This window comes from Colletotrichum fructicola, assembly GCF_000319635.2.
Source record: "Colletotrichum fructicola Nara gc5 chromosome Unknown KSG_Nara_v1_contig09, whole genome shotgun sequence".
Lineage (NCBI taxonomy): Eukaryota > Fungi > Ascomycota > Sordariomycetes > Glomerellales > Glomerellaceae > Colletotrichum > Colletotrichum fructicola.
Genome location: NW_027094059.1, coordinates 1338995 through 1365118, shown reverse-complemented (window position 1 = coordinate 1365118; position 26124 = coordinate 1338995). Strand labels below are relative to the sequence as shown.

The window sequence follows — 26124 nt, the reverse complement described above, 5'->3', positions numbered from 1 at the left end:
AGCCGAGGACGCAGGCGATCCTCCCTCGACGAACATCATGGGCTCGCGAAGTTCGGACGACAAGGGAGCAAGAAGAGTAGGCCAATGCGTTTTCGACGGCTGAATTCAGACGGTTTGCCGCTCAATCGAGGAGGAAAAGCCACAACGGAGAAGCGCGAGAGCAAGCATATTGAGTCAAGAGCGGCTGTGGTGAGAACCTCAATGGGGCCTTTCCGACTCCTTTACTCGTAACGCACGTGTACCGTGGTGGCTCCCGCTCGTGGGCGGTTCAATCCCAGCAGGCAAGGCCCCTCGCGGGCCACTTTGGCTGACACAATCCATCGACCAGCATCCCTGTCGAGGAGGATGATCAATGAGCGCCTCTGGGCCAATCGGAATCATTCAAGCTCAGTGTTGACAGCAAAAACCGTCCAGGATGTGGAGACCCTTGGCGAACCTCGCAAAGCTCGGGCGGGAAGATCTGGAGATTCTAAGGTTTGCACTTCACAACGACGGGGCCAAGGCAAATAGATTGCTCACCAGCGGACGATCCGAACCACCGCAGAAACCATCGCAAAATTCGCGGATAGCTCCAGAACTCTCTTTGAGAACGTTCACAGCACCACTAACACGCGTTGCTGACCTTATCTATCAGACTCAGTAGCGCCAGGGGCAAGATGCTGTTTGTGTTTCAGGTTCGGACGAGCAACCCGTGAGCTGGAGGGGCCGCAGACTGGGGTCGCCGTTGGTGGTTGGCTCGGTTGAGCGCAAGCAGGTGGCCCGTCAAGGGGTTAAATTAAGCTTGGGGTTTTTTGGGGTCGAGTCGGGACGGCTTGCTTCCCAAAGAAGGGCCAACCATAGGGATGCGAGGAAAAAAACCGCAGGGCCGTAGCATGGCCCTTCGACCAAACCGAACTGAGCACATCACCCGCCTGCCAAGCTGCAAGGCACGTATCCCGCAATTTAGACACAACAACGGCTTCCCCACAACGTTAACCCCTTTCAAGATTATTGCTCCAATCGCGGTTCTCGCCGCGAGCCAGACTGCGGCCAGGTTGTTCGGAGGCGGTAGCGGTTCTCTCGAGAGTCTCGCGAGCCATCCTTGCCTGTGCTCACCAGAGATTAACGCCCATGGCGAGATCCTGGATCGTGACTGGGTAACATCGAACCGATGAGGCGGCATCGTGGGTACTGGGACGGGATCACGCCTGCCCCTTTCCATAGTTTAGGCTTGGCAGGTCTGAACTGGCATGACCTATCCGAAGGTGGGGTGACGGGCGAGGGAGGAGAAGAGAAACGGCGTGTAAGAGGCACACATATATGAGTAGAGTTCTGTCTCACCACCAGGAGCTCTATCTCGCTCCCTTCTCCAACAGAACAGTCACTCATCTGTCCACTCATTACTTTCAGTCATTCTCTACAGCTCGACGCCGGCGTCACTTCACTCATTTTCACCTTTGTGTGCACATCGCTTCTAACGCCCGGAATCACCGTCCTTCTTTTTACCAAAACCTCCACCAACCGTCAAGATGAAGTCCATCGCTGCTCTCGCCCTCACCGCTTCCATGGCCAACATGGTTGCCGGCCACGCCATCTTCCAGCAACTCTGGGTCAACGGCGAGGACAAGGAGTCCACCTGCGTCCGCATGCCCGCCTCCAACTCCCCCGTGACCGACGTCACCTCCAACGACATGCGCTGCAACGCCGGCTCCGCCGCCGCCTCCACCACCTGCGGTGTCAAGGCCGGTGACACCATCACCGTCGAGATGCACCAGCACAACACCCGTGCCTGCTCCGAGGAGGCCATCGGCGGTGCCCACCACGGCCCCGTCATGATCTACCTCTCCTCCGTTGAGGACGCCGCTGCCGCCGACGGCTCCAGCTCCTTCTTCAAGGTCTTCGAGTCCGGCTACTTCGCCAACAACAACACCTGGGGTAACGACCTCATCAACGAGGGCTGCGGCAAGCAGAACTTCGTCATCCCCTCCGACATCGCCCCCGGTGACTACCTCCTCCGTGCCGAGACCGTCGCTCTCCACGCCGCTGGCTCTGAGGGTGGTGCTCAGTACTACATGTCTTGCTACCAGATCAAGGTCGAGGGTACCGGTTCTGCTAAGCCTGAGGGTGTCTCGTTCCCTGGTGCCTACAAGGCCACTGACCCCGGTCTGTTGATCAACATCTACAACACCATCACCAACTAGTAAGTACATGAAATGGCGTGGTTGATTTGAAATGGCAACTAACATTGTCTCCAGCGTCATCCCCGGCCCCTCTGTCTACGGCTCTGGCTCTTCCGGCTCCGGCTCCGGCTCTGCTCCCGCTTCTTCCGCCGCCGCCTCCGCCCCTGCTGCCACCAGCGCCCCCGCCTCTTCCGCTCCTGCCGCTGCCGCCCCCTCCAGCGCTGCCCCCACCACCCTCGTCACCTCCGCTGCCGCCGCTCCCTCCGCTGCTGCTCCTTCCACCACCTCTGCCGCTGCTGCTACCCCCACTGCCCCCAGCACCGGCTGCAAGCGCCGCCGTGCTGCCCGCAAGGCCCGCCGCGCCGCCCAGTACTAAGCAGCGTCGACTTCGGTCCGCTGTTTAGAGGAGTAAAGATATAGGACGTGTATCTTTCAGGTACATATTAGAAGTTCTTTGTACATAATATTCTCGCGTACTTCTGCGATTTACGCCCCATTGAGTGGCACAAACAAGACTATTTACCTTGTTCAAACAAATTTGCCCCGCCTAACAATGTGATTTAATGTTGAACTTCATCGGTAGCTCCATTTGCATCCACGCGACTAGATTTGCTCTCCTCCCGACTGTAGTGATGACTGCCGAGTGACGATTCAACTCTGTCAGGATCTTGTCTTGACTGTAATCCCAGGCGAACATGTCAACGGGTGAACCTAGCGGGCGAATCGTTTGTTACGAATACATTGGCCTCTTTTTGCCTTTCAGCGATTCAAGGGCATGTCGAGCGAGAAGGCGTAGCCAAATGGGAAAGGCTATTCAAGAACGTCAAAAAGACTTGAGAAGGTAACGTGCTTATATCCTTATATTCTGGTATGGCTTATGTACAAGTGCAGAGAAATGCTAATGAACTCCATGCAGGCCAGTCCGTGCTCGCTCAAACTCAATCATACACGTCCAACTCGTTGAACCAAAGCCGATCCCCTAATCTCGTGAGAGAAAGATAAGAATTGAAGGTAAATGTCGAGAGGAAGAAAAATCTCGGCGAATCGTCTTATGTGCTGTAAACAGCAACATACTTGACTTCCATCATGGACTTCTCGCCGCCGACAGTCTGCGCATTGGGTGTCTTGGTACCAGCCTTGGCATCGGGGAACTCGCCACCGATGGCAACGTTAAGCAAGATCATCTTGGGTGTGCGAGCCAGGTTATTCCAGTACGTCGCATCGCCGATCTGCTGGCCGGTGACCGTCTGGGTCGGCTTGTCGTTGACGTACCACACCAGCTTCTCCTGCTGGAAGCTGCCGCCCGCGGAGCGGTCCACCTCACACGCAACCTTCACAAACTGCCCACGGGGGAACTCGGCGCTGGAGCTGATACCAGTCTTCTCGTTACACGGGCCGCCGTCGATGACACCGCAGTGGGCGGTCTGGAACACAGTGCCGACGCCGTTGGACACTTCGAGCATGTCGATCTCGCCGACACTGGGCCAGGAGGTGACGTTCTCGCGGAAGGAGGATCCCATGGACCAGAAGGCGGGCCAGATGCCGGCTTGCGTTGCGGGATCCGAGGCCGGGACCTTGATGCTCGCCTCCATGCGCAGCTTGCCGCCCTCGGGGCACTTGAAGTCCTGCGCGGCGGTGGTCTCAATACGGGACGACGTCCAGGACTCGCCGCTCTTGATAGGCGTGATTGCCAGCGTGCCGCTGGAGGTGATGCCGATGTTCTTGGGGTCCTTGGTGTACGTCTGGATCTCCTGCGTGCCCCAGTTCGCAGCGCCGCCGGGGTAACTCGTGCCGAGGTCGAACTTCCACTTTGCTGAATCGGGTAGAGCGCCGGCCTTCTGTCTCGAGAAGTCGTCCTGGAAGACGATCTTCTTGTAGCCGGCGGGTAGGGTGGGGCCGCCGCCGGTGCTGTTGCCCTTGCCTGGGGTGCCGCTCGCTGCGGGCTGGAGAGGGTTCGAGGCGGGATCGGGAGTAACGGGATCGGGGGTACTTGTGGGCACTGATGGGACGGCACCGGAGGGTCGAAAGCCGGAGCCCGGCTTGAAGCCTTCGGGGGCGTGGTGGTTACCCCTGGCTGGGAAGGGGGCCGGGGTCGCCAGGCCGTAGCTGGCAAGAAGAGCAATAACTGACAAAACCTGTTTTGTCGACATGTTGGCCAGCTTCATCAAGAAGAAAGGGGAGAAAAAAGCAGAGAAGGGAAAGCGAAGGTAGTAAATGCGCTTGCGCTTGATGACCTTAGGAGAATAAGATGGGTGGATGATCCAGAACTCTCCAGTCTAACGGGATTTCCAAAGACTTTATAACCTATGTCATTTCAAATCTGATGGAATCATATATCATGGCCATTATTACCTATTTCCCCTCGGTTAGATGGTTTGTCTAGTTCGATCTCTACCTCTATTCTAAGTCTAAGTGAGTGAACCCTACCGGTGGGATCTGTGGATCAACAACATGGAAGCCCGCTATTTTCAGCATCCAATTGCACCACTGTCATGAGGGTTCTCCTATCTTAGTCGTCACTGTTAAGCTTAGTCGCTTACCAAGTAGATGGCTTATTCAAGGCTGCCATCCCATAAAAAGCTGCCGAAGCTGATGGCCGAGTGGGTCCCCGGGGTCGCATCTTTGACGTGAACCATTCCGACATTCCGGCCTGTCGGCCGGGAATCAACCAAGAGGGCTGAGTTCCTGAGCGACCCCTGATTTTTTGGCCCGCGAAACTGGGTCTGAATGCTATGTAGACCTCGTTCTCGCGTGTCTACGTATCGGCTAAGGGGTTGTTTATGATTACTGACTCGGCAATATCGCTGCTCTCCCGCTGTCGTTCATGCGCAAGCCACCAGACCCCGGATCGGCCAGCGATTTGGAACTTATCAGACGGCGTTAAGGCGACTTCAGCCCCACAATCACTGTTAACCCCAGACAACCATATCTATTTCTAACCCACGGTCTCCCCAGACGGTTTGAATTTACCTCTCACAGGCACCACAGACCGCAAGACCCCAAAAATGGGTTGTTTCTGGGCTAATTTCTGGCCTCGTGCCTGGAATTGACTTGGCATCCCGCGCGCCAAGTTGACGTGCGCCAGGATGGGATCGGACGCAGAGGCCGACTTCTTTTGCAGTGCAGCCAGCTTTCGAGCACGCGGCGGGTGGTTCACTGTCGGCCGTTTTGCCTGTTTCCTCAAAATCTCCGTGAGAGTTTTCGCCAGGGATGGGAGCTTCGGTTGGCGATTTTCGCAGGGTCTCGACTAGCCATGCGCTGCTGACGTACAATCTATTCAAGACTACAGCTCGGCTTGACCTCATGCGACCAAGCTATTTGACAGCTGTTTTGCTCGCGGCTGTTACTCTGTATTTATCTCATTGGTTTCCACTCACTTCAATTCAGATTTGATTTCAGGTTCTTGGCAAATTCGGCAGTCGAACCGTTTCAATTCTATTTTAGCTCTCGGAGCCCACTCAAAGTGTTCCTTCCAGTCACACGTCCGTGGGAGTCAGAGGTAATGTTATTCTCAAAATTTCCTCCTATTTTGCACAGACTTCTGTGAGCTTTTCTGAAATAGAAGCAATCCAGAAGCAATTCAGAAATGGTGCATCGGCATATCGCTCTTTCTGTGCTAGAGTATGTATCACTGGGCGGGCTCAAACAGGACTTACTTTCTGTTGTGGAAGGCAGTTATGAAACGGACAAAACTTCAAGCTTGGCTGACAAAAGACCACGTTGTATTTTACTCCGTCGATGAGGAGGCAACTTCGCATCGCAAAGTATTCGGGGCAACTGTTATTGCTTATGAACATATTGCGGACATTGATTACTTTGATGACGTCGAGGGGGATTTGGACGCCACGTGCAGTTCACAAACTTCCCAGTTTCACAAACGTTCTTGCTGGCAGTGCCAACTAAGATGCTGAGTCTGTGTTTTACCGCCTTCCCAGTTCACCTATGTTAAACGTGGTCTAAACATGACATTGTATGAGCAAATCTATGGTGGGCTACGTGTTTATATACCACGCTTTGAACTAGGTCATTTCATATCACAATTTCTAGCCTGGAATGTTCGTCAAAAAGAAATCAGTCAAGTTTTTAATTATTGAGAAGCGGGTACCGCCAACGCTTGTTCTTTCTGTCTTCTTTTTGACCGTGAGCGTCGCTAATGAGCTCTTCTGAGCTCCGGTGTCCAACTTTCTCAGCAAAGACCAAAGAGATCTCGGCCTAGATCTCTTTCCAAGGTCGCTTCTGAGGGTGTCTGAAGGATGAGGACTGTCGCTCCCACTGACCACCGAGGCCCATTATTTCCCAGTAGACGCCAAGGTATCTGCAAGTCACGAGCATCCAATAAAAACCTGGATCATCTGTAACCTCTTCATGGCCATTGTTCTCGTCGTCTTCTTTTTCTTCGTCATCATTCTTCTCACTCTCATCTGCTTCCTCATCCTCGTCATCGTCATCGACTTCGGCGCCGCTGTGGACTTGTGGCTGTTCGGCGTTGATTGCTTTTATGAAAACAAGTCGGTGTGCTGCAAACTCATAACCAGTCTTTTCGAGTTCCTTGTCATGAGCCAGCAAGGAATTGAGACACTCAGAGTCCACGTATAGAGGATAAGCGAAACGAATGGGATCCCGGTGATCTTCCGGTGGTAACTCTCCCTGTTGGTCTCCGCCAGGTTGGTCTCCGCGAGGAGGGAGACTCGATACCCACTTCATGAACTTTTGCCGAACATATTCAGGAGATACGTTTGCGAGCGACGGGTCTTCGATGATCGTAAGGCGAAAATGCCGTCTCAAGCGCTCTCTGTCGAACTTTGATTGAAATTTAAGCGTGTTGTCGATGCATTGATATATGTAGGTGAGGTATCGCTCCCAAAGTTCCTGATCGTCGTACGTAGTTCGGTAAACATAAAAGCCCCAGCAATAAGAACCAGATCCCTGCCTCCAGAGTTGCAATTTTGCTTCTCTAAGAGAGGAGCCATAGGGAGGGTATGGATTGTCTGACGACATGGTGTGAATAGGGGTTGGGGAAACTGGACTTTGGGAGACTAGGTTCCAATCGATTGAAAAAGCAGATTGAGATGTTTGCGAAGAAACGGAACAAGAATCAAAGTTTGAAAAGCATAGTGTCATAACAAATTTATAGGATACTCATAGAAAATGACGTATATACACGCCACTTTGGGGGCCTTTGGAGCCGCAACACCTCTAGGGGTTGTGGCAAAGTTTAGTCAGATCTGAAGGTCATGAAGTGCCGTATTCCTCCCCTCCGAATGAAGGTTCAATCCTTCATCCTCATATACTTGCATTTTCCGTATCTACATAAGGTGGGAATCACTGTAGGCCGGAGGTATGTTTATTCGCAAAATGTTGCATGTGCCTAACAACACCACAGGCTAGGTCGAGAGGCATGGTGTCGCTGGAATCTATCAGTCGTCTCGTTCTAACCATGGAAGACAAGCCTCATGCAACTTGTCTAGCCCATTGGACAGCCCAATTAATCTCTGATAGTGCTGAAATGCGTACTTCTTGACAAATTCAAGAAAGCCCACCAAGATGAAGTCGGCATATGACACTGGGATCTCATTAGACCTCAGTCTAAGACCAGAAGACAGTAACTTACCCTGGCTGCCCTGGAAGAAGGGCCCTTCCGTCTTGTTGAGGAGAGCAGATACCTCTTGAAGGGGCAGCTTGACCTTCTCCCAAGCCTTCTCGCCGCCGTAGTCGTTCTCAAATTCGTAGATCGTCATGCCACCCAAATCCTTCTTCCGAGTATCCCAGAAGAAAGGCTTGCTGCGTTCGCCAAGTATCGTTCGGTAAACTTCGGGCATCAAGACGGGCTGCAGTGGACCCCAAATCTTGCGCTGGAATTGAGAAGCAGCCTGCGCTAAATCATTTTCGGGATCTAGGGGCCTCTCAGGATACTCTTCTTCGAGACGTTTGGCGATTTTTGCGCTGTCCATGACATAGGTCCCATCGGGAAACTGCACCGTAGGGCAGGTATATGGTGTGTACTGTTCAGAATCTCCTTCAACCCCCGCAGCTTTCAATCGTGGCCCGATTTCGGGATACTCAAGCCACTCGGTCTTGTAATCAACGCCTTTGTAGTTGAGAGCCAGGCGAGCTGTTTGGCGTCAGCAAAGCGTCGTATTGAGCACATGCTTTTCATACTTTTCCAAGTGTTAAATGACCACGCTCTGCCATTCTTGTCAGGGATATCGAAAAGAACAAATTGTGAAGCCATTTTTAGATCGTTGGGTATTGTTTTGACTGAGCTGGAGGGCTATGAAGATCACGGAGTGTTGTATGTAGCTGCAGGTGGGAGAAAAAGAAATTGAGGGGTTGCGGCCAACATTGTGGAATGAGGGGGATTATCGGTGGAGACATAAATCAGTCCAAGTAAGCAGTCAGCACTAATGCATGCAATAACCCCTGTGATGGTACCTATTGATACAGAGGAGTCAAAAGTTCTTGTCAAGATGCGTCGGATGAAAAATGGTGGAAGCATAGAGTGTACGACGGCACCCGGCATGTTTATATTCCTTCCGAGGCGATCGAGCCTCATTGCTGGTTGATGCATAGGTACATTCACTTGTAGGCTACCAGGCGCAGTTAAAAGCAACATTGTGTATGTAAACTTGTGAAGAACGTAACCATCAAAGTTCTTTGATGATTGTCAACCTTGCCCTCAGTAAGACTGGGTTTCTGGACGACTGCGCCTATTTAAAAGCGCGTGATTTCCTTCGTGTATGACCTCCTTTGTAATACTAGGTCATTTTCTGAGCCAAAAAACTGTACATCAGACCGGCTGCTATCACAATTGATTTCCTCGTCAGCTTCCAACACAACATTACCCGCAACGCCGTCATGATCGATGTTGAGAATAATCAACAGCCTTTACTTGAGTTCAGAGGTTGTCTAAATCCATTCCTCAGACGTGGAGACCTGCCCTATACTTGTCGATGTATTATGATGTAAACGTATGCTTGTATAATCCCAACGATCCTCGACGTGACACAATGAGCTGCACGGACGTATTAAATTTGGAGCTGAGCCGTTCTGCCCGCGGCAATTGCATGTATTGATATGAAGAGCACACGGCCAAGTTTCTAGAGATCAGAATTTCCTGTGCTTCCCTGATGGCCCCCAATGCTCAGTAGCACAAAAGGTGTACCTGCGGGCAGTAAAGTGATATACGAAAATGTATTTGGATCTCTCATTCGTGAGTTTTAGCATTTCTTGATTACTTTCTATAGTCATCCACTCTGAAAGAACCAAGCTCTTCGATCTCAAGCAGCAGGAGATCTTGCTCTCCAATGTTGGTACGAAACTATCCTTGCTTCTTCTTCGGCTTAGCGCTAGCCGTCGGTTTGGCTGCACCCGTTTTGCTCCCGCCATTCGAGGATCCTTCAACCACAAACTTGGTGCAGTCGTCCTGTGCGCCGCGCTGAGCCACCGGCATAGCGACAGGCTGGTGGTTTTGAGCCGCGATCATGGTGCACACACGGTACGTGCCCGCTGGAAGGCCACCCTCGACCGCAGCTTGGAGAAGCCCTTTGCCGTTTCCCGCATCGTCAATACCTTTGAAGAATGCAAACTTGGACGGATCTGGCGGAGTCTGAGACGTGAGAGAGCCGATGTCTTGAATAGTGATATGGCAATGGCCAATGATGTCTCCGTTACCGTCGAGATCCTGCGGCGCGGTATAGTAATTGGTCGTCGGGTTGACAAAGTTACCGGCCTTTAGATGCGTCGTTTGCACAGAAACATTGAACGTTTGGCCAGCTTGAAGTTTGGTACCAGGCTGCGGATTCGTAATCATGGCCGAGATCATGTTTTTCTGGGCGGGGAGCTTGCCCATCGGGATACCATTGCAAGAGCCTGCCGTGATTTGCTTGCCGTTGGTGATTTGCTGGCCCTCGCAGAAGTTGATGAAATTGTCTTTATCTCTATCATGAAAAGTCAGTTCAGCGACGCATTATAGAAGTGAAGCTTTACCTACGTTGCTGACTTTGCCTGCCCTGCTTTGATTCCGTCTGTACCCTTTTCTTGGCCGGTCAAAGCACTTGCGCTTTGAATCAAGTTGGTCTTCAGACAGTTTTCCGACGCTGACTTCGACTGTCTTGCCACGACCATCCCAATGTCGCCGCTTGCTGAAGAACTAGGCAGAATAGCCGCATAGCCGACCGTAATGATCGCTAGTACAAGAAGAAACGAGTAATGCATGATGGCATGAATGAAAAAATGAAGTGATTTCAAACTAAATGAGTGATTTCAAAAAGGTTTAGAATATCTATAATACGTGTGGACAGGCCAGCTATCAACGACAGAAATGAATGACTGAAGGATTAAATGAAAGACGAATGGAAACCTGGTTCAAATGCGAAGAGTCTGCAAAGAAGCTAGAAGCGCATTTATATTTGTGAGCGGCGGCCTGATCAGATACGCCGCGGGATATTCTGGCCTCTACACATTCTGTAGGTCAGGAAACCCATCGTAATACACTAGTTTCAAGGTTGCTTTTTAGCGGAGCTGTCGTCTGAACAGCCCAAAGTCAATGAAGCTAAGCCTTCTCATCCAATCTATTGGGAACCAAAGCTTGGGCGCGGGTTGAGCTGGTTTCAGATTCCACGTCTGTGGTCAGAGGCGCCCAGAAGCAGAAATCCCGTTAGCATAATCTGCAAGAAGGGGCAGGGGATGCCGGGCACGGATGACAGAGTAGATCCAGACGCTCCTCCACCAGGGTTTCACATCGCCCGCCGTCAGCAACGTGTTGGCTGTGTAATCACAATTACCCCAAGAGGAATTTTTGATAACGCCATCTTTGTGTGTTAGCATCCTCGAGAAGAATATCGGCATTTAAAGCTCAGCGTATGACCACGCCTTTTAATTTGCTTGGGAGAGAGATTACCCCAGGATTGAACGTTTGCGACAATCCTCCCCTCATTTCCCGACGCCTGCATTCCTGTTGCACCGGACACCTCCATCAACAACGCCACAATCTTAGAACCGGCAGTTACCGTGAGCTACCCCAAAGGTCCTTGTCACAGGAGAAAGAATGAGCTCTACAGGTCATTTGGATATCCTCGTGATGCCGCCAGAATAACAATCGCAAGTTTATCATCGAAGAGAAAGTGGGTTATGATGAGGATAGGAATAACAGGTGTGATTGCTCAACATAAATACACATACTGATGGTTGTCGGCATTATCAGGGCTTTTTATGTGGGCGCGTTTGAGCCTTTTGGTTTGCTGCATCCCTCCAAGTCGTGCAAGACCGTACGTAGGCTGCCTGAATAAATATTCATAGAAATTTGAGTCCAAGTTTGAAGAGTTTCGGATTTTTATGTTGGTGCTGTATTTGCCTCACAAACACCTTAAACACGTATTTCCTCGTGACTCAAGTATCCTCGTTGCAGACCTCGTCCTCGGCCAAAGTCTCGATACCAGCCATACACAGCTTGTGAAGGATGTCGTGAATGCCAATGGCTGGATAGACATGATGTCTCTCTGCTGCGGGTTGACATGCAGTGCTACAATGAATGTGTGGATCCTTGACCATGAAGTGATAGCCCCAAGGTGGTTGAAGTAACTGTTACCGACAAGCGTCCATGGCGGATCACACATGAAAACTGGATGATGATGCTCTATTCATCATCGGCAAGACGTGTTTACCCGAGACTAAAACCCACATAGCTGTTTCTACGAAGGCTCCCAGCGTTGCTTTTGTGGGTACCTGCATGACGAGAACTGCCTGTGCCATTGGCAACCGAGCCCCATCTGCTCCCAGTAACCGCCCAGGTAAGTGCATGTTACGAGCATCCAGTAGTATTCCGGGTCATGCTGATTATCCTTTTGCACATCGTTGTTACCGCCGTGCTGGTCGTTATTTTCTTCTTCGTCCATATCTTCTTCCTCATCTTCGCTATCGTTTCTAGCCCACGGCTGCTCGGCGTTGATTGCCTTCACGAAGACAAGGTCAGACGCGTCATCCTCATGTTGACCGTCTTCTACCGCCTTCTCGTAGGCCAGCAAAGACTCAAGACACTCGGTGTCCACATATAACGGGTTGCTGAAAAGGACGGGATCGCGGTGCTCGATAGGAGGTACATCCTGCTGCTGGTCACCTTCAGGTGGAAGATCTGAAACCCACGTCCAGAATCTTTGCCGGACTAGCTCGACGGGTGCATTGTCGAGGGTTAGGTCTTCAATAACGGTGAGACGGAAGTGTCGCTTTAAACGTTGTTTATCGAATTCTGTCTCGAAATTGAGCACAGCATCGATACACCCGTAGATGTGTTCGAGTTATCGTTCCCAAAGTGCTTAGTTATCGTAGGTTATCCGATAGAGATAGAAGCCCCAGCGATAGGACTCAGAACCCGCCCTCCACAAGCAGTACTTTACCTCATACAGAATCAAATGCAGGGCTAGCAATAGATTTTGGGATACCATTATGTTTTGAGGTGGGGTGAAAGAGAAGGAGAATATCGGGTTGTAGGGGAACTGAATATGTCCTAAGACTCTGGAAAGAACGGACATTTTATAGAAATCATACCGCCCAAGATATTGCCACCCATATTTAGAAAAACAACCTTATGCGACTCTCTCTTTCTATGAAATTTAATTTTGGTGAATGAGGCGAACTACTCACGCTTTAGCCAAGTGTCACCTTTGTAGAAGAGAGAAGACGAGTGGCGCACAAAGTTTCTATGGTAAACTTTGGTGCACCTCCGCTCAAATTCAAACCAAATTCCGTTGCAACTGAAACTAACGTACTCTAATGACCTCTGAATGACATATATTATTAGTCATTTCTAGAACCATATAATTTAGTACAGTGGCAGTCTTAATACACAAGGCATCACGGCCAGTGCCTTGGTGATCTGGCCATAAAAGTGACAATAATACATTCATCGCCGCGTGCGTGGCAAAAGCCTTTTTAGATGCCATCCTTACCGGCCCTGCGCATCTACCGTCCGTTTTGCCTCTTTTAACGCTCCGAGAGAAGACACTGTGATCGGGCGAGGCTTGGTTCATGCTAAAATGCCATGGTAGACTTGTGAGCCTAGATTAATCGCGGAGGTCTAGAAGCCTTCATGATGTGAGACTTGGTTCTCGTAGACATAGAGGATTAATGCACTCAGCAAGTACCCTTTGATGTTGCTTCTGCGTGATTTGGGTTCGTCTGGCCATCATCATTGAGTCTGAAAATGTTCTCTAAAAACACACTACCGAACAGAGCTGTTCAGGTTACGTCCACGAGACGGTTCACGAAAAGCCCTGCAATAGCTATGTTTGAGGCCATTGGGTTTATGCAAATCGGCAATCACTATACCTGGTTTCAAGAAACTTCAATGGGAGAAAATGGGTCACAATGTGCCCAAATACTTTCGTCAACTGCCTTCCAGGTTTCCGTTTATAAAGCCTTTGGATCGTAAACATATCTAATCCAGCCGTTTCTGCGCCCAAAGATAACTCTTTGAATGGGTGGAAGGTGGGTATAGTAGCTACTTGTAGGTACCTAGCAAGAAGGCAGGTTGCTCGGAACTAGTCATGTAAAAGATTTATGATAATTAGGACAATGAGGATGTGCAAAAATTGCATTGCAGTATTTGCTGATATTTATCCTTCCGCAATGCCTTTCTCTCTTGATCGGAATGAACAGGGTCTTGATTCTTGCCCAATGACCAGTCGGAAACTCCATACCATCAGCGGCTTCTCGTATTTGCGTGCTGGGCAGCCCAATATTTACCGCGGTCACCCTCTGCACCCGAGTTCAGCTTGAGGAAAACTGGTGGCGGCCCATGCGACTCTAACTAAATTGGTGAGGTTGCAGTGTTTGAGGCATACAAGACCTACAGCTTGCAGGATATATTGCCTAGCAGTAACAAATCAAGAGAGCGACTTGATCGGGCTGCGCCGAAAAATGCAGGGATTGGCAGTTGATGTGCGTCAGGGACTCTCCCTAAGCCGAGAATGCATACAGACGCGGCGGTGTACTGCCAAGTTTGGATTAAGATATTGATGAAAATCGGGATCTGATTGGAAGCCTCGTGTCGATGTCGATGTGCAGCTTTCAGCATGAGGTGACACAGCAGGAAAGGAAATTGTTTACCGCCGGTAGCTGTCCACTCGCGGGCGATCCTAGTTGAATGGAACCCGCTTTGATGGTAAGCCCTCTGGTTCCTTCAAAGGACGAAGAATTTCTTATCTACATTGCCTTATGCTCCATTTGACAGTTTGAAGATAAAGACAGCCGCCACCTCGCCTCGTCGTCGAAGTTGCCGTGATTTCCTTCTCGACAGCGACGTAGGTGATACGACCCCCGAGATTCCAAAATACTCCCAAACGCATCCGTGGACCGTACTGAGTTTGCGTCTACTTCATACATTTGATCACATCCAAAGGACCTGTGCCATATCCTGCACAGATATAGGCTTCTTCAATGGCGAACCCTGTAACCCCAGAGTCTAGCCCTGGGAGCCAGCCGTCAACCCAAACCCATCAATCTCAGCGCGATAGCGGGATTCTTGGTGAGCCAACCTTCCTGACAAGTATGTAAGAAGAAATAATCATCCTCGACAGCGGCGCAGACATTGCAAGAACCGACCGATTGGGACTCAAATGGGACGACCTGGAAGAAGCTGGACTACCGTCCTTCGGTTCTGAGGACATGGGCCTTGCTGCTCGCTTTCATCTTCAACTGCGCTGTCATCGCTGGGCTTGTCACGTTTCATTTCAAGCGCGTTATCAGCGTCAACACAGCTACTTACTACGGTTTGAATGCGTTGCTCATCATCGTCGGCACAGGAACAGTTATGCACCTTGAGTCACTGCTACTTAATCTTTCTAGGATCACGCCCTTCATTCTTTGCGCGCGTAAAAACGGTGCACTGGCAAGGGATACCATTCTTGGGAGCTACTTTCCGAGTCCTACTATTAGTAGTGCTTGGAAGAGCACGCCCAGGAACTGGTTACTGCTGCTCGCGCATGTCGTCTACTGGCCTAGTTACGCCGTAATCGGTCTCAAGTCAGCCATCCTCTACGAAGATTATACCGAACCAGGACTGTTTGTCAACCTCTGGGCGTGTTACACATTGCTGGCATTCTACAGTATCATTCAAACTTATCTTCTGATATTAATCCTGTACTTTTGGAAGACACCAACGACAGGTCTGCGGTGGGACCCGGTTTCCATCGCCGATGTCTTGAGTCTTTTCCGGCACTCCGATTTCCTGAATAAGTTCGAGGGATCTTCTATCGCAAACAGACAATCAATAAACTCCGAGCTTGGAGACCTCCGCATTCGCCTAGGATACTGGACGATTTCAGAGGGAACCCACTGGCACGGCTTTGCCTTGATCGGTATTTGGACCCTACAGTTGGCCCATACCACGTGAAGAAAAGAAATGCTAATGACTGTGTAAGAGGAGTCTCGTTCGAAGTCTGAACAGCCTGGTCAAAGACCCGCGGAAGATCAAGGAGAACGTGTTTCTCAAGATGAACTTGCCAGAATCCGGTATTTATCAGCGTGGGCGATCACAAGACTGTTCGAGATATACGGCCACAGCCTGCTCTCACTACTTCTAATGATTCTATTCATTCTGGGCATTACTTTGACCCGCCAGGATAGAGGATCGGGTAGCTTCTGCTTCGAGCCAGCTCTCTCAACTACACAAGCCATAATCATATTCGACACTGTTTTGACAACCATCGTCGGATTCCTCGCTGATTTTTGGATCTCCATTGCACTGTTTGTAGCACACACCGAGCCATTAGCTCGCATGAACACTCCGCAAACGACGACTTCGACATCCAACGCAGCGAATGGCTCTATGCAACGAAACTTCCTGGCAAATATTAAATATAATCTAAAGGCGCAATCCAACAAGAATACTGCAAAGCACACGCTGCTTCTCAACTACACTTGCTCTGCAGCTCCGAAAAGATTTCTTTCCGCCTGCCAAAACAAGCATTGGAAGGTTGCAAGAGTATCTGTCTGGGCCGCGCTAATCCGCCTTATGCCCACACTAGTTGGCTCCAGTATTACAGTGTATCACTACATTACCGAACCGAATACCTGTCTTGTGTGCTTCACCAAAGAACTCTTCATCGTCAGCATCATTGGGTTTGCGATGTGTTCTGTTCTGATACTATTTGAGGTGCTGAAAGATCTCCGTTCTCGCCGCATGCCTCGGGATTGGCTCACCATTGGAGACCTGGTGTCATGGGCATCCACAAGTGATCTGTTGGGTGTTCCCCGCACAATGTCATCGGGAAGTGACAATGACTCACCGTGGAAAGATCCACTCGATGTGGCTGTGGATGGCGAAAAGGGAAAGCAGTGGTACATGCAGGAGCGATTGAAACTGCAGTTGAAGAGATATTGTCTTGGCTACAGCAAAGTTCCGGGAACGGGACATCACGCCTTTGGCATCAAAGGATACGACCATTACGATGTCGATCATGAAGCAGAGCAGATTGAACAGCTGCCACCTGTTAGGGTGTCTGGTCTGTTGCGGAGATTGACGCCGAGCAATTTGGATACCGAGAGTCGTTCTGCCCATGCCGCCCCCCTGACAATTGTGATGGGCAACATGTCGCACAAATTCACAAGAGTCGATACTTCGGAGTACACAAGATACAAGATCAACGACCAGAATATAGTAAATATGCAGAATCAGGAGCCCAAGCCGGCTGACGAAGTGAGAACGGCACAAGGAGAAGGGGACGCATTCGAAATGCAACAATTGCCGGAGTCAGAAATTCAACAAGACCGATAGCGATTGCATAGTTATTAACTGCCTTCTTCTTGGCTTCAATCAAAGTCATTGATCCACGGTTCCAGCAACTCAAAGTCATCTTACACAACTTTGTTTCGCGATTGGTCCTGCCAGCTCAAAATGGCTTTGTGCTTCATGTTCTTGATTGGGCGTAAATCTTACCAACTACTCGCCATTACTACGGGGCATTGCCTTAGGAGGAATGTTTTGATGCGGTTTGCTGAGAAATTGGCGACGATCAGGCAAACAAAGATATACACAATGATTAGTCAAGGAGTCTTGCTAGTCGGGCAGTGTCCACACACACGTGTGTAATCCGTAGCCTGTTTCTAAAGCGACCAAATTTCCTATTCTCGCCTTTCGTAGTCTATTCTTATTATCGTCGTCGTCGTCGTCGTCTTCTATCGTCGTTATCCTTAATATTACTTCCATCATTCTCTCTATGATTGCGGACAACAGGGGACACTGCCTGACTAGAAAATCTCGATCAAAGATGTTGCCAGAATTTCTACAAGACTGATGAAAGGGTAACCATTTTCAAGTCAGGAAGAGAGCGAGAAGACGAGGAGGTCACAAAACATTGGATGGTTGCGCAATCTGATACCATTGTGAACAACGAAGGAGCATATGAAATTTGATTCATGTTCATCTATTTCTTACTTTAATGGCCGCTGCAGCCGCTGACGCTGAATAAATGCGAGTGAATAGAGTTTCTAGGAGTTATTGTAAACGTCGTCTGAAGATACGAATCAAGCAGCCATGTTATACTTGTCGTTCGGATGAGACGAGATCACCCGGTGTCAGTTAAGATTGGACGATCTACAAGAGTGCGGCTACCAGAGTGAACTCTGCGACGATGTTTCGCAGTGCTGTAAAAGTAATGCACTAGTCATGGAAACAGAGTTAAGCTGAGGATTTTGAAGCAAACTTTCATGGGCCTCTGTTCCCCGCTTCGTTCGCCTCGTTTATTCAGTTCTCTTGAGTTGTTTATAACTTCGGGATGGTCTCTTTCTTGCATAGAAAAGTCGCACCATTGTTCATTCATTCCTCGATCACGGCCAGGTCATATGACTTGGGAAGAGGACGAAACATGCGTGTCCTGCTGCTTCTGGCATTGAGCACTTTAGCTGCTTTAGGTTCCTCAGCGCCTGACATTTCCGGCCTAAACTGGCCAGCAAATAGAGCATTGCCGCTGTTCCCGGATGCTGCAAAAGAAATTGAATACGCCAAGCTCACGGCACTATCCGGCGAGGAGCAGATTCTCCTTGTTTCTCTGCAGGGGCTGGTGAACCGGCGCCAACCACGCTTATACCTTTACTGGTCACCAGACTCTTCGAACTCCGACGATGAAGTCAACGAAGCTTGGCTGCGGCAAATCGAAGGTCAAGGATTCAAAAGTGCCGACGTGACAAGTGACCCCTTTCGACTGGTCGACAAGTACAAATCTGACATTCGCGGGGCCATCGTCTATGACACGAAACTACCAGACACGATCAATCTCGCCTCGACACTGGCGGGCCTCTATGGAGCCGTGATAGCAAGCGAAGAGCTGGCGCGCCGCCTCAACCTATCCATCATTGAGGATTTGAGAGGGCGCTTCAAGGATAAATACGAGTTGTACGAGTACGCAGCCCGGAGCGTGTGGCCCAAAGTCACGGATCGTCTCATCACAGCGATCAAACCTATCTCGACTGTGTTGTACGCAAACAGGACCTGGGAAACTCTTCTGAAGGCCAACTCATCCGTTACGGATAGCTCCAATAACGGCACTTACACTGCCGACCTATCCCGGTTTATCAATCGCAGTAATTCTGTTTACGTCAATATTACGGATGCCTTCCCTGCCGATGGGTTTGGTCCTTCGGTCTACCGAGTCCAGGTCACAGCAGACAACCAGACCGTGGCCGACTTCCGACCTGGCGACGAGGCAGAGGACGCTTTTCTATTTGACGATGGCGGCTCTCACTTGGCCGACTACCCCGGAGGCTGGCGTTTTGCAGACGGCTCAGCCGCGATGATTTATAAGTTTGACTATCCCAGACGAGCCACTCAGTTGACGCTCACCTTGTCGATGTGGAATCAGTACCTAGTATCCGCATCGGCAGACAGGCCGGGGTACCAAAAGGTCAACTCGATATTTCGCGACTACATTGTCGGCATCGCGGCTCCGTGTATCTGGCTGGATAGCAACAGGCCGCGGGAGGCGGCTCTGCTGGACAAGCTTCTGCGTCAGTTCCAGCCCAACGCAGCTTACCTTGGGTGGTTCCCCAACGGCGATGAGATGACTGGCGTCACGCAACTGGCCAAGAATGGCATATACGTCGGTGCGGCGGACTTTTACTTCAACCCGACGTTGTTCAGCGGGTTCAGATCGAAGGACCAAGCGGAACAGTCTACGCCAAAGGAACAACCAGCAGATCAACCAACGGAACCATCGAAAGACCCATCAAAAGATCCTTCGAAAAATCCTCCAAAAGATCCGTCGAAGAATCCACCAAAACAGCCTCCATGGGGTATTCCACCAAGAAAACTCCCCAAAGTCTTCCTGTCCCTAATCTACCTCGAAGGCGACAACCTGCAATACGACCAACGAGCCATGTTCACCCACTGGAACGACCCGGAAAGGGGCTCCGTCCCTCTCGGCTGGACAACCAGCCCCCTCCTTCGCGACATTGGGCCCGGCATCCTCTCGTACTACCAAAGAACTGCCACCAAGAACGACTTGCTCATCGCCGGGCCCGACGGCGCAGGGTACACCTACCCCGGTGTCTGGCCGAAGAGGGCTCTGTCTGACTTCCTCGCCCAGAGCGGCGAATACGTAAGGGAGACGCGGACTGATAGCGTCTTGTTCGTGTACGATCGCATCAACGCTACCGACAACCCGTTGACTCCCGAGCTGACGCTCGCGTTTCAGAATGCCGTGGGGAAGCAACGGCTTCGGGGAATCCTGTACGGGTCATTTGTCTCTACGCTGGAGGCGCTACAGGTAAATGTTACCGAGGCGTTTCCAGTTACGAACATGGTGAGCATCGGGAACGAAGACAGCGGCGCTGCGACGTTGAAGAATATCTCAGAGAGTTATAAGGGACGCGGTCCTCTTTTTGTAGCCGGGGCTGTTAGTGCCTTTGATGTGACGCCGGCGAGTGTCAATAGCATGGTGAAGAAGCTGGGCGACGACTTTGCGGTTGTCAGACCAGATATGTGGTTTGATCTGCTAAGAAGGAGGGAAGGCCCCGGATGGCCAGGCCCAGGGTGGCCTGGGCCATGGTGATGAGAAAGATCAGTTAGCTACTTGCACGCATCTCAGTACATTTCAATGGCAGGCATTGCCTGATGAGAACTTGTCAATTGGCAACCATTATGAGCTTCACATGAGGCGACAGATGATCAGGATCAGAAGCATTAGGCACATCTTCTGCTGTCAATTGAGTCTGTTGTGCATATGTGTCTAATGCTTGGCGCGATCAGACGAGCTGCTCATCAAACCTATTAAACAAGGTATCCAACTCCTTCATCCTCATCAAACCATCGTCTATCCCAGGCCAATTCTCTTCGCCTGCACGCTTCCCATTTTCAAACCACGCCGCAAACCTTTCATACACCTCACCAACATTTCTCGCCCTCACAGGCAACTCCTCCTGCCAATCTTCCCACTCCCACCCAACCACCTCCACAACATCCCTCAGATGGTCATGGACCCTGATCCCGATCGGTTCGTCGTATGAATCCGAATGCAAATACGGCCCAGCAGGGCTCTCAACCTCCACCTCCCCCTTCTCCCCCACAATCCTCCACACCAACCCCGGCCGGCCCTTAAACGGCGTCCCGTTCCGAAACCTCACAGCCAACGTCGCCCCCTCGACCGTATTTCTTCCTTTCAACGCGCCGTGCACCGCAATGAAATCAGGCACGTCAGATCTCACCATCCCCTCCTCCTCATCCCCGATAAGCTTCAAATGAGCTCGCTGAATCTGCATCCGACTCTCCCAGCCCTCCTCAAACTCCCCAAGAACATGGTGCACATAGTCAACCATGTGCGCAAACGCAATTGTGACCGGATTCCCGCCCACCCTCCGCTCCGCGAAATACGCCAGCCCCGCGGGAAGTTCGTCCCGCTCCAACAGATTCCCATACGCCTCAACGTCGCTTCCCAACACCCTCCCTATTCTCCCAGACTCCACGACCTCCTTGATCTTCAGCACGACCTTGGCGACGCGCCCCTGGAGCCCGACGATCGTACCTCCCCCGCCCTCCGCAGCCAACGAAGCAAGCTCCTCGGCGCCGCATAGATGCTCAGCCAGAGGCCACTCGACGTAGACCGCCTTACCCGCTCTAACGGAGGGCGTTGTGAGGTATGAGTGCGTATCGACGCGCGTGCAGCAGACCACGAGGTCGACATCTGGATCCTGCGCGAGGAGCTCGGGGTCGCCGTACGTTTTGACATTATCTGGTAGGCAGAAATGCGAGCGGGCTGCTTTGGCTGCGTTCATGCTGGAGTTGAGAAGCGCGACGACGGCGTAGTGAGGCCGGCCGCGTGGGGAGAGGAGATATGGTAGGTGAGCTTCCGCGGCCCATGATGTTTTCGCGCTGGCGGATAGGCCGATGAGGGCGATGCGTATGGGCGCCATTGTATCGAAAGATGGGGACGTTTTAGTGTACATGTTTATTGGAATGGTTCAAATCATACGCATAATGGCCGCAAAAGTCCGTCTTTTAATATCCTGAACGGCATTCATATTCCGCTCGAAAGCCTGGTGCCAATCCGCGATTCATCGCGCACGAGCACATTATAAATCAGACCTTTGTTCCTATCCCAAATCACCATTTGTCATCTCACCTCCGACCGCGCTGTCTCTTGCGCTGACGTTCCGACTAGGGGGGCATCATCATGCATTCAACCCCAACCGGGCTCGAAGACCCACTCCTTGCCGTGCACATCCATCCCCACATCGGCCCCGATCCATCGCAGATCCCCGGCCCCGGCCCGGCCCAGACGCAGTGCCCTCACCCGTATTTTGAGAAACCTCCAAAGCCACCATCCATCTCCGATAATCTACGATAATCCCCATCCGAAACACCCCAAAGCCGGAAATAGAAACGCCATCAAACGCACTCATCCCAAGCCCGCTTCCCGCCCTCGCAGCGGCGCCACCGCGCCTAGCATCTGCACCCTCCCGTCCGTCGCATCCGATGGAGGCCCCCTCTCAGCAGGACCTGAACATCTTTGCTCACATCTCATTTCTCAGGAAAACACCACACTTCAAGCATACACATCCGTCCCGAAGATGCAAGAAGCACAACGCATCCAAAGGATAGCCCACATCCGCAAGGTCCGTCCCGAAGTCCGATACCATTCTTCGTCTCCCACGGCAAAGGCTCAGGAAGACGGCGGCGACCTGCATGACACCAGTCTCATCCAAATCGAAAACCCCTCCTCTCCCCCCACCCCGAGATCCCCGCGCTGGCTGCACTTCCCCGCCATCCGATAGCCATCCCCCTCCCCCTCCGCGTCCCCAAAAAACGCCTCATTCTCATCCCGCGCCGCCACATAGTGCAGGCCCCCCTCACAAGGCTTCCAGACAACTCACAGATGGCAAGTAAGAGAGGGAAACCCGCATCAGCCTCAGCCTCATGCGCCCCTCCAGCGAAAATCACGGCGACCCGCGTCTGAAACAGACGTGGCGTCGAATGGGAAAAATCCACCTACACTCGAGGACGTCCATACTATACACTCCCGCGCCAGTACACGTCGCGGCTGCATATGGCACTTCTAAATCCCCCGGTCCCCCGCTTCTCACGGAACGGATAAAAATGCTGCTGCTGTCTGCAATGCGGGCGCAGCTCTGTCAGCGGCAGATGAGAATACGTCGCCCGGAAGGTAAATCCAACAGCCGCCGCATGGGTGATCGACAACGTTGCACTCTGTCGCGATCGCGACGCGTTGGAGGAGGTAGACAGGCAGGCAGTCTGCCAAGTGAGGGGTTGGGGGAGAGACTGGGATGTCGTGTTTCCCCAACCGCGACGTGCTTACCATGACCAAGGCAGCGACGCTCATCATACGAGGGGCGAAGAAGATGGTGTGAAGAAAGGTCGATACGAAATGATTCACATGAGAAGAGACACGAGGCAGGTGATTATCAAGTAGTTTTTGTTATTTCTGGGCCATTTTGCAGGCTCTTACTACAAACACTCTCGGCGCAAGACCGGAGGCTGTGACCAAAGCGGGCACAGCTGAGCTCGACTGCCTGTCAACGGCAGTCGAGCTCTTTCAAGAAAGAACAACTCTGTACAAGATGGCCGGGCTCGGTCCAACCGTAGCACCAAGCCTCGCTCCTGTGGTACGCCGAGTAAATCCACAAAACAACAGGCAGCCACTCTCCCGTGGGCCTGGACTGTAACTCCGGCTGGGTTTTCCCCCAGGTCTAAAATCGTTTTGCCTCCCTTTTTTGAACACCTCCCAGTGGCCCCATATGTTCCTCCCGGTGACATGGAGAGTATCTACAGGCCTCAAGCGCCGCCAAGGGCGCTCTGCTGCTCTAGACAATATGTTTTTTAGACAATAGATAAGAAGACAATAAGATTTGGTGCGGTCCGACTGGGGACCTTTCTAGGTGAAGGAAAGATCATAAAAGCAATGCGAGATTCGTGAGGTGTCGTAAGAAACGTAGCCTAGTCGAGGCGTGGTGGTCAAGGAGTGACGAAGGTGGGTATCTCGTAAAGAACAAGCGTTGAAAAAGAGTAGAGATCGCCGATGTCAGCGACCTACGATCGTCATCGTTGTTTCGAGGGCATTAATCGTAACAGCAAATCAGCGAACCCCTGGGCTCGCGTCTGAAGTGCCCAGCTTCAGGATCTGTATTTGAGGAGGACTTGTGCTGGAGGTCGCCTCACTTTCGGAGGCCAACCTTTCCAGCCAGGTTGCGCCAGAATCGACTGCTCTTGCGCTCCTCGCTTCCAGCGCGGATCATCTTAGTGTCGCGCTCCATAGGTCCGACAATGTCCTCGTCTCCGCGCTCTGGGAACTTGCCCTCGGCGTCGACAAGGCGAGGCATCGTGGTTGGCAGGCCGTCCTCCAAACGCCGCCATTGCTCACTAGCAAAGACATCGTCGTTGGTGGGGCGGCGCAGAATGGCAGAGCCGCCGCTGCCCGCGCGACCGCGCCCACGGCTTCGGCTGCGGGGAGCTTCAGGTCGCTGAGCGCTGGCCTTGCTGCCTGCGACAATGCGCTCCATCGTCTGCTCGTGGAAAGCGCGCCAGCTCTTCTCAATCTCCGACCACTTTGCCTCAGTGAGGGCGTAGATCTTGGAAGTCTCGCCGTAGTTCTCGCCGGTTCGGACGAGGTGCTTGGTGTAGTTAACACGAGCGGCTTCCCAGTCGGCGCGCAGAAGACGGAGTGACTCCATGTTGGCCTCTTCAGGTTCGTATGGTTGAGGTGCAATGCTAAAGTTCGCGTGACCAAGCCGGTCTGACCACTCATCATGGTCTTGCAAGATGGATGGGAAGCCAATGGGCAATTCCTGACTCGACTGAGCGTGGCGGAAGGAGGAGACCGAGGGCCTCGTGCTGAGAGAGGGTGTCACAACGTGGGCCAATGACTGAGTTGAGGGAACGTCCATAGACAGGATGGTTGGTGCGACTGTGGGAGACTGGAGAGGGCTAGGCTGCGGGACTTCGGTTGGAGGCGTGTTGAGGAGAGGAGGGAGGAGAGGTGTCGAAGCCAGTGCGCGGTCGCGTTCAATGCTCTCCCTCTCGTTGGCCTTTTCGATGTCAATGGGAGCGGGGCCATCCACGCTCTCACTGCTTTCCCAAAACGAAGTCGCAGGGGTAGGGATCGAGGGCTCGTTCATGTGGCGGGAGGGCCCGGAGAGTGAAGACGATCGGCTCGACGCAGCCCTAGAGGTGACAGGGTGAGCAGTCTCAAACGTCAGCTCAGTCGTTGGCGAGGCAGTCAATTGCGACCGCTTTGTAGACTTCCACCGAGACAGTTGAGGAAAGCGGGTTCCGATGCGGGTAGCCAAGCCAGAGAATGGCGATTCGGTTCCGGTCCGCTTCCTCTCCAAAGTCGAAGAATAGTCGGTGTCGCTTCCAAAGCCCAGGTCGTAGTCAATGTCGAAGTCAGCAGGGTAGACACTGTGGAGCGTCTCGGCGCTCTCGTAACCGTGGTGGATGCATGGCTCATCACCTATTTCGCTGTGTTAGCGGACGTCCGTTTGCTCACGAGGCATGGGTCAATAACTTACACAAACAGTCGTAGAGGTCGAACTGCTCAGCTAGAATTGTGCTCTCCTCAAGCTCATCACGTTCCACAGGTTCCTCCTGCACATCCGGAAGAGGGCGCTTGGAGGACTTGGAGTGGGAGGTTGACGTTGGTGATGCTGGGCTGTCATTGCAGCATGTTGGCGGGAGGTCAATTGATGATGTAGAGCTTGAGTAGCGGAGATGTCCGCGGGTCGAGAACGTTGGGGTGACGGGAGAGGCGACGTCGGATGATGACGAGTTTGTTGTGTAGTAGACATACTGGTGGTCCATTTCGGCTTCCGCAAGATCGGGGTGCTGTTCCTCGAACTTCCGGCGCTCTTCTACAAGCTGTGGGAGGAGTAAAGGCTTGAGTCTGGGCGACATTGTGTCTGCCGTGGCCTGGGGCTGCCCCGCCGAAGCAGAGTGATGCGTTTGAGGAAGGCGTGCGGTGGTGGAGGTGCGTGTTGGTGATGTTGTTGTTGGAGCAATGGGTGGCAATGGTCAGGATTTGGGGTGGCGGTTGGGGAGACCCAGCGAGTATGACGATGCCGGAGCCGCTGTGTTGTTGTACCCTGGCAGAAGTGGTGGGGCAGGCGGAGGATTAAAAAATAGACACTGCGGTGACTGTGAGATCGGGCAAAGATGTGGTGCTCAGTTTTAGTCTTCTGTCATTGCCAGGCACACATCCGTTCTGTCGTTGTTGGTGAAGTTGTGTAAGGTTGCCGTGGTTCTCGTGAGGTGTTGGAGTTGTGACCGGATGTAAGTACTCTGTTGTTGCTGACGCCACTTTGGGTGTTTCCTGCGAACCGGTTCTCTACCTCCACATTCTTGAAGACGGTCTGGTTTCCAAATTTCCTCTCTTTTTCCACAGAATGTGTCGGTGTGATGTTTCAAGGTTAACCTCCGGGGTTGGTGATGGTCGTGACCGGTGACTGCGTGCGGAAGCTGGGAAAGGCT

General features: G+C 51.9%; 10 protein-coding genes across 10 annotated transcripts; 3 read left to right on the top strand and 7 right to left on the bottom strand.

Annotated features, from left to right (window-relative positions):
• Window positions 1-1508: 1508 nt before the first annotated feature.
• eglD-3 (putative endo-beta-1,4-glucanase D) lies at window positions 1509-2535 on the top strand (the record flags this gene model as incomplete). The annotated part of the gene is made up of 2 exons (XM_032029560.1): window positions 1509-2179; window positions 2235-2535. 2 exons carry the CDS (start codon window positions 1509-1511, stop codon window positions 2533-2535), a joined length of 972 nt encoding a protein of 323 aa, XP_031890941.1.
• Window positions 2536-3208: 673 nt separating this feature from the next.
• On the bottom strand, window positions 3209-4309 carry glcA-1 (Glucan endo-1,3-beta-glucosidase A1; the record flags this gene model as incomplete). The annotated part of the gene is made up of 1 exon (XM_032029559.1): window positions 3209-4309. The coding sequence occupies one exon, from the start codon at window positions 4307-4309 to the stop codon at window positions 3209-3211; it is 1101 nt and encodes a 366-aa protein (XP_031890934.1).
• Window positions 4310-6371: 2062 nt separating this feature from the next.
• On the bottom strand, window positions 6372-7157 carry CGGC5_v014676 (uncharacterized protein; the record flags this gene model as incomplete). The annotated part of the gene is made up of 1 exon (XM_032029558.2): window positions 6372-7157. The coding sequence occupies one exon, from the start codon at window positions 7155-7157 to the stop codon at window positions 6372-6374; it is 786 nt and encodes a 261-aa protein (XP_031890935.2).
• Window positions 7158-7576: 419 nt separating this feature from the next.
• Window positions 7577-8391, bottom strand: ustS-2 (Glutathione S-transferase-like protein ustS; the record flags this gene model as incomplete). The annotated part of the gene is made up of 3 exons (XM_032029557.1): window positions 7577-7722; window positions 7771-8271; window positions 8319-8391. 3 exons carry the CDS (start codon window positions 8389-8391, stop codon window positions 7577-7579), a joined length of 720 nt encoding a protein of 239 aa, XP_031890936.1.
• A 1086-nt stretch (window positions 8392-9477) lies between these two features.
• CGGC5_v014674 (uncharacterized protein) lies at window positions 9478-10373 on the bottom strand (the record flags this gene model as incomplete). Its single annotated transcript, XM_032029556.1, has 2 exons — window positions 9478-10096; window positions 10150-10373. The coding sequence occupies 2 exons, from the start codon at window positions 10371-10373 to the stop codon at window positions 9478-9480; spliced, it is 843 nt and encodes a 280-aa protein (XP_031890937.1).
• Window positions 10374-11848: 1475 nt separating this feature from the next.
• CGGC5_v014673 (uncharacterized protein) lies at window positions 11849-12723 on the bottom strand (the record flags this gene model as incomplete). The annotated part of the gene is made up of 2 exons (XM_032029554.1): window positions 11849-12402; window positions 12702-12723. The coding sequence occupies 2 exons, from the start codon at window positions 12721-12723 to the stop codon at window positions 11849-11851; spliced, it is 576 nt and encodes a 191-aa protein (XP_031890722.1).
• A 1868-nt stretch (window positions 12724-14591) lies between these two features.
• On the top strand, window positions 14592-16929 carry CGGC5_v014672 (uncharacterized protein; the record flags this gene model as incomplete). The annotated part of the gene is made up of 3 exons (XM_032029553.1): window positions 14592-14679; window positions 14732-15511; window positions 15575-16929. The coding sequence occupies 3 exons, from the start codon at window positions 14592-14594 to the stop codon at window positions 16927-16929; spliced, it is 2223 nt and encodes a 740-aa protein (XP_031890721.1).
• A 1090-nt stretch (window positions 16930-18019) lies between these two features.
• On the top strand, window positions 18020-20200 carry CGGC5_v014671 (uncharacterized protein; the record flags this gene model as incomplete). The annotated part of the gene is made up of 1 exon (XM_032029552.1): window positions 18020-20200. One exon carries the CDS (start codon window positions 18020-18022, stop codon window positions 20198-20200), a length of 2181 nt encoding a protein of 726 aa, XP_031890728.1.
• Window positions 20201-20393: 193 nt separating this feature from the next.
• On the bottom strand, window positions 20394-21557 carry CGGC5_v014670 (Galactose/lactose metabolism regulatory protein GAL80; the record flags this gene model as incomplete). Its single annotated transcript, XM_032029551.1, has 1 exon — window positions 20394-21557. The coding sequence occupies one exon, from the start codon at window positions 21555-21557 to the stop codon at window positions 20394-20396; it is 1164 nt and encodes a 387-aa protein (XP_031890727.1).
• Window positions 21558-23816: 2259 nt separating this feature from the next.
• CGGC5_v014669 (uncharacterized protein) lies at window positions 23817-25551 on the bottom strand (the record flags this gene model as incomplete). The annotated part of the gene is made up of 2 exons (XM_032029549.1): window positions 23817-25111; window positions 25170-25551. The coding sequence occupies 2 exons, from the start codon at window positions 25549-25551 to the stop codon at window positions 23817-23819; spliced, it is 1677 nt and encodes a 558-aa protein (XP_031890729.1).
• Between the last annotated feature and the right edge of the window lie 573 nt (window positions 25552-26124).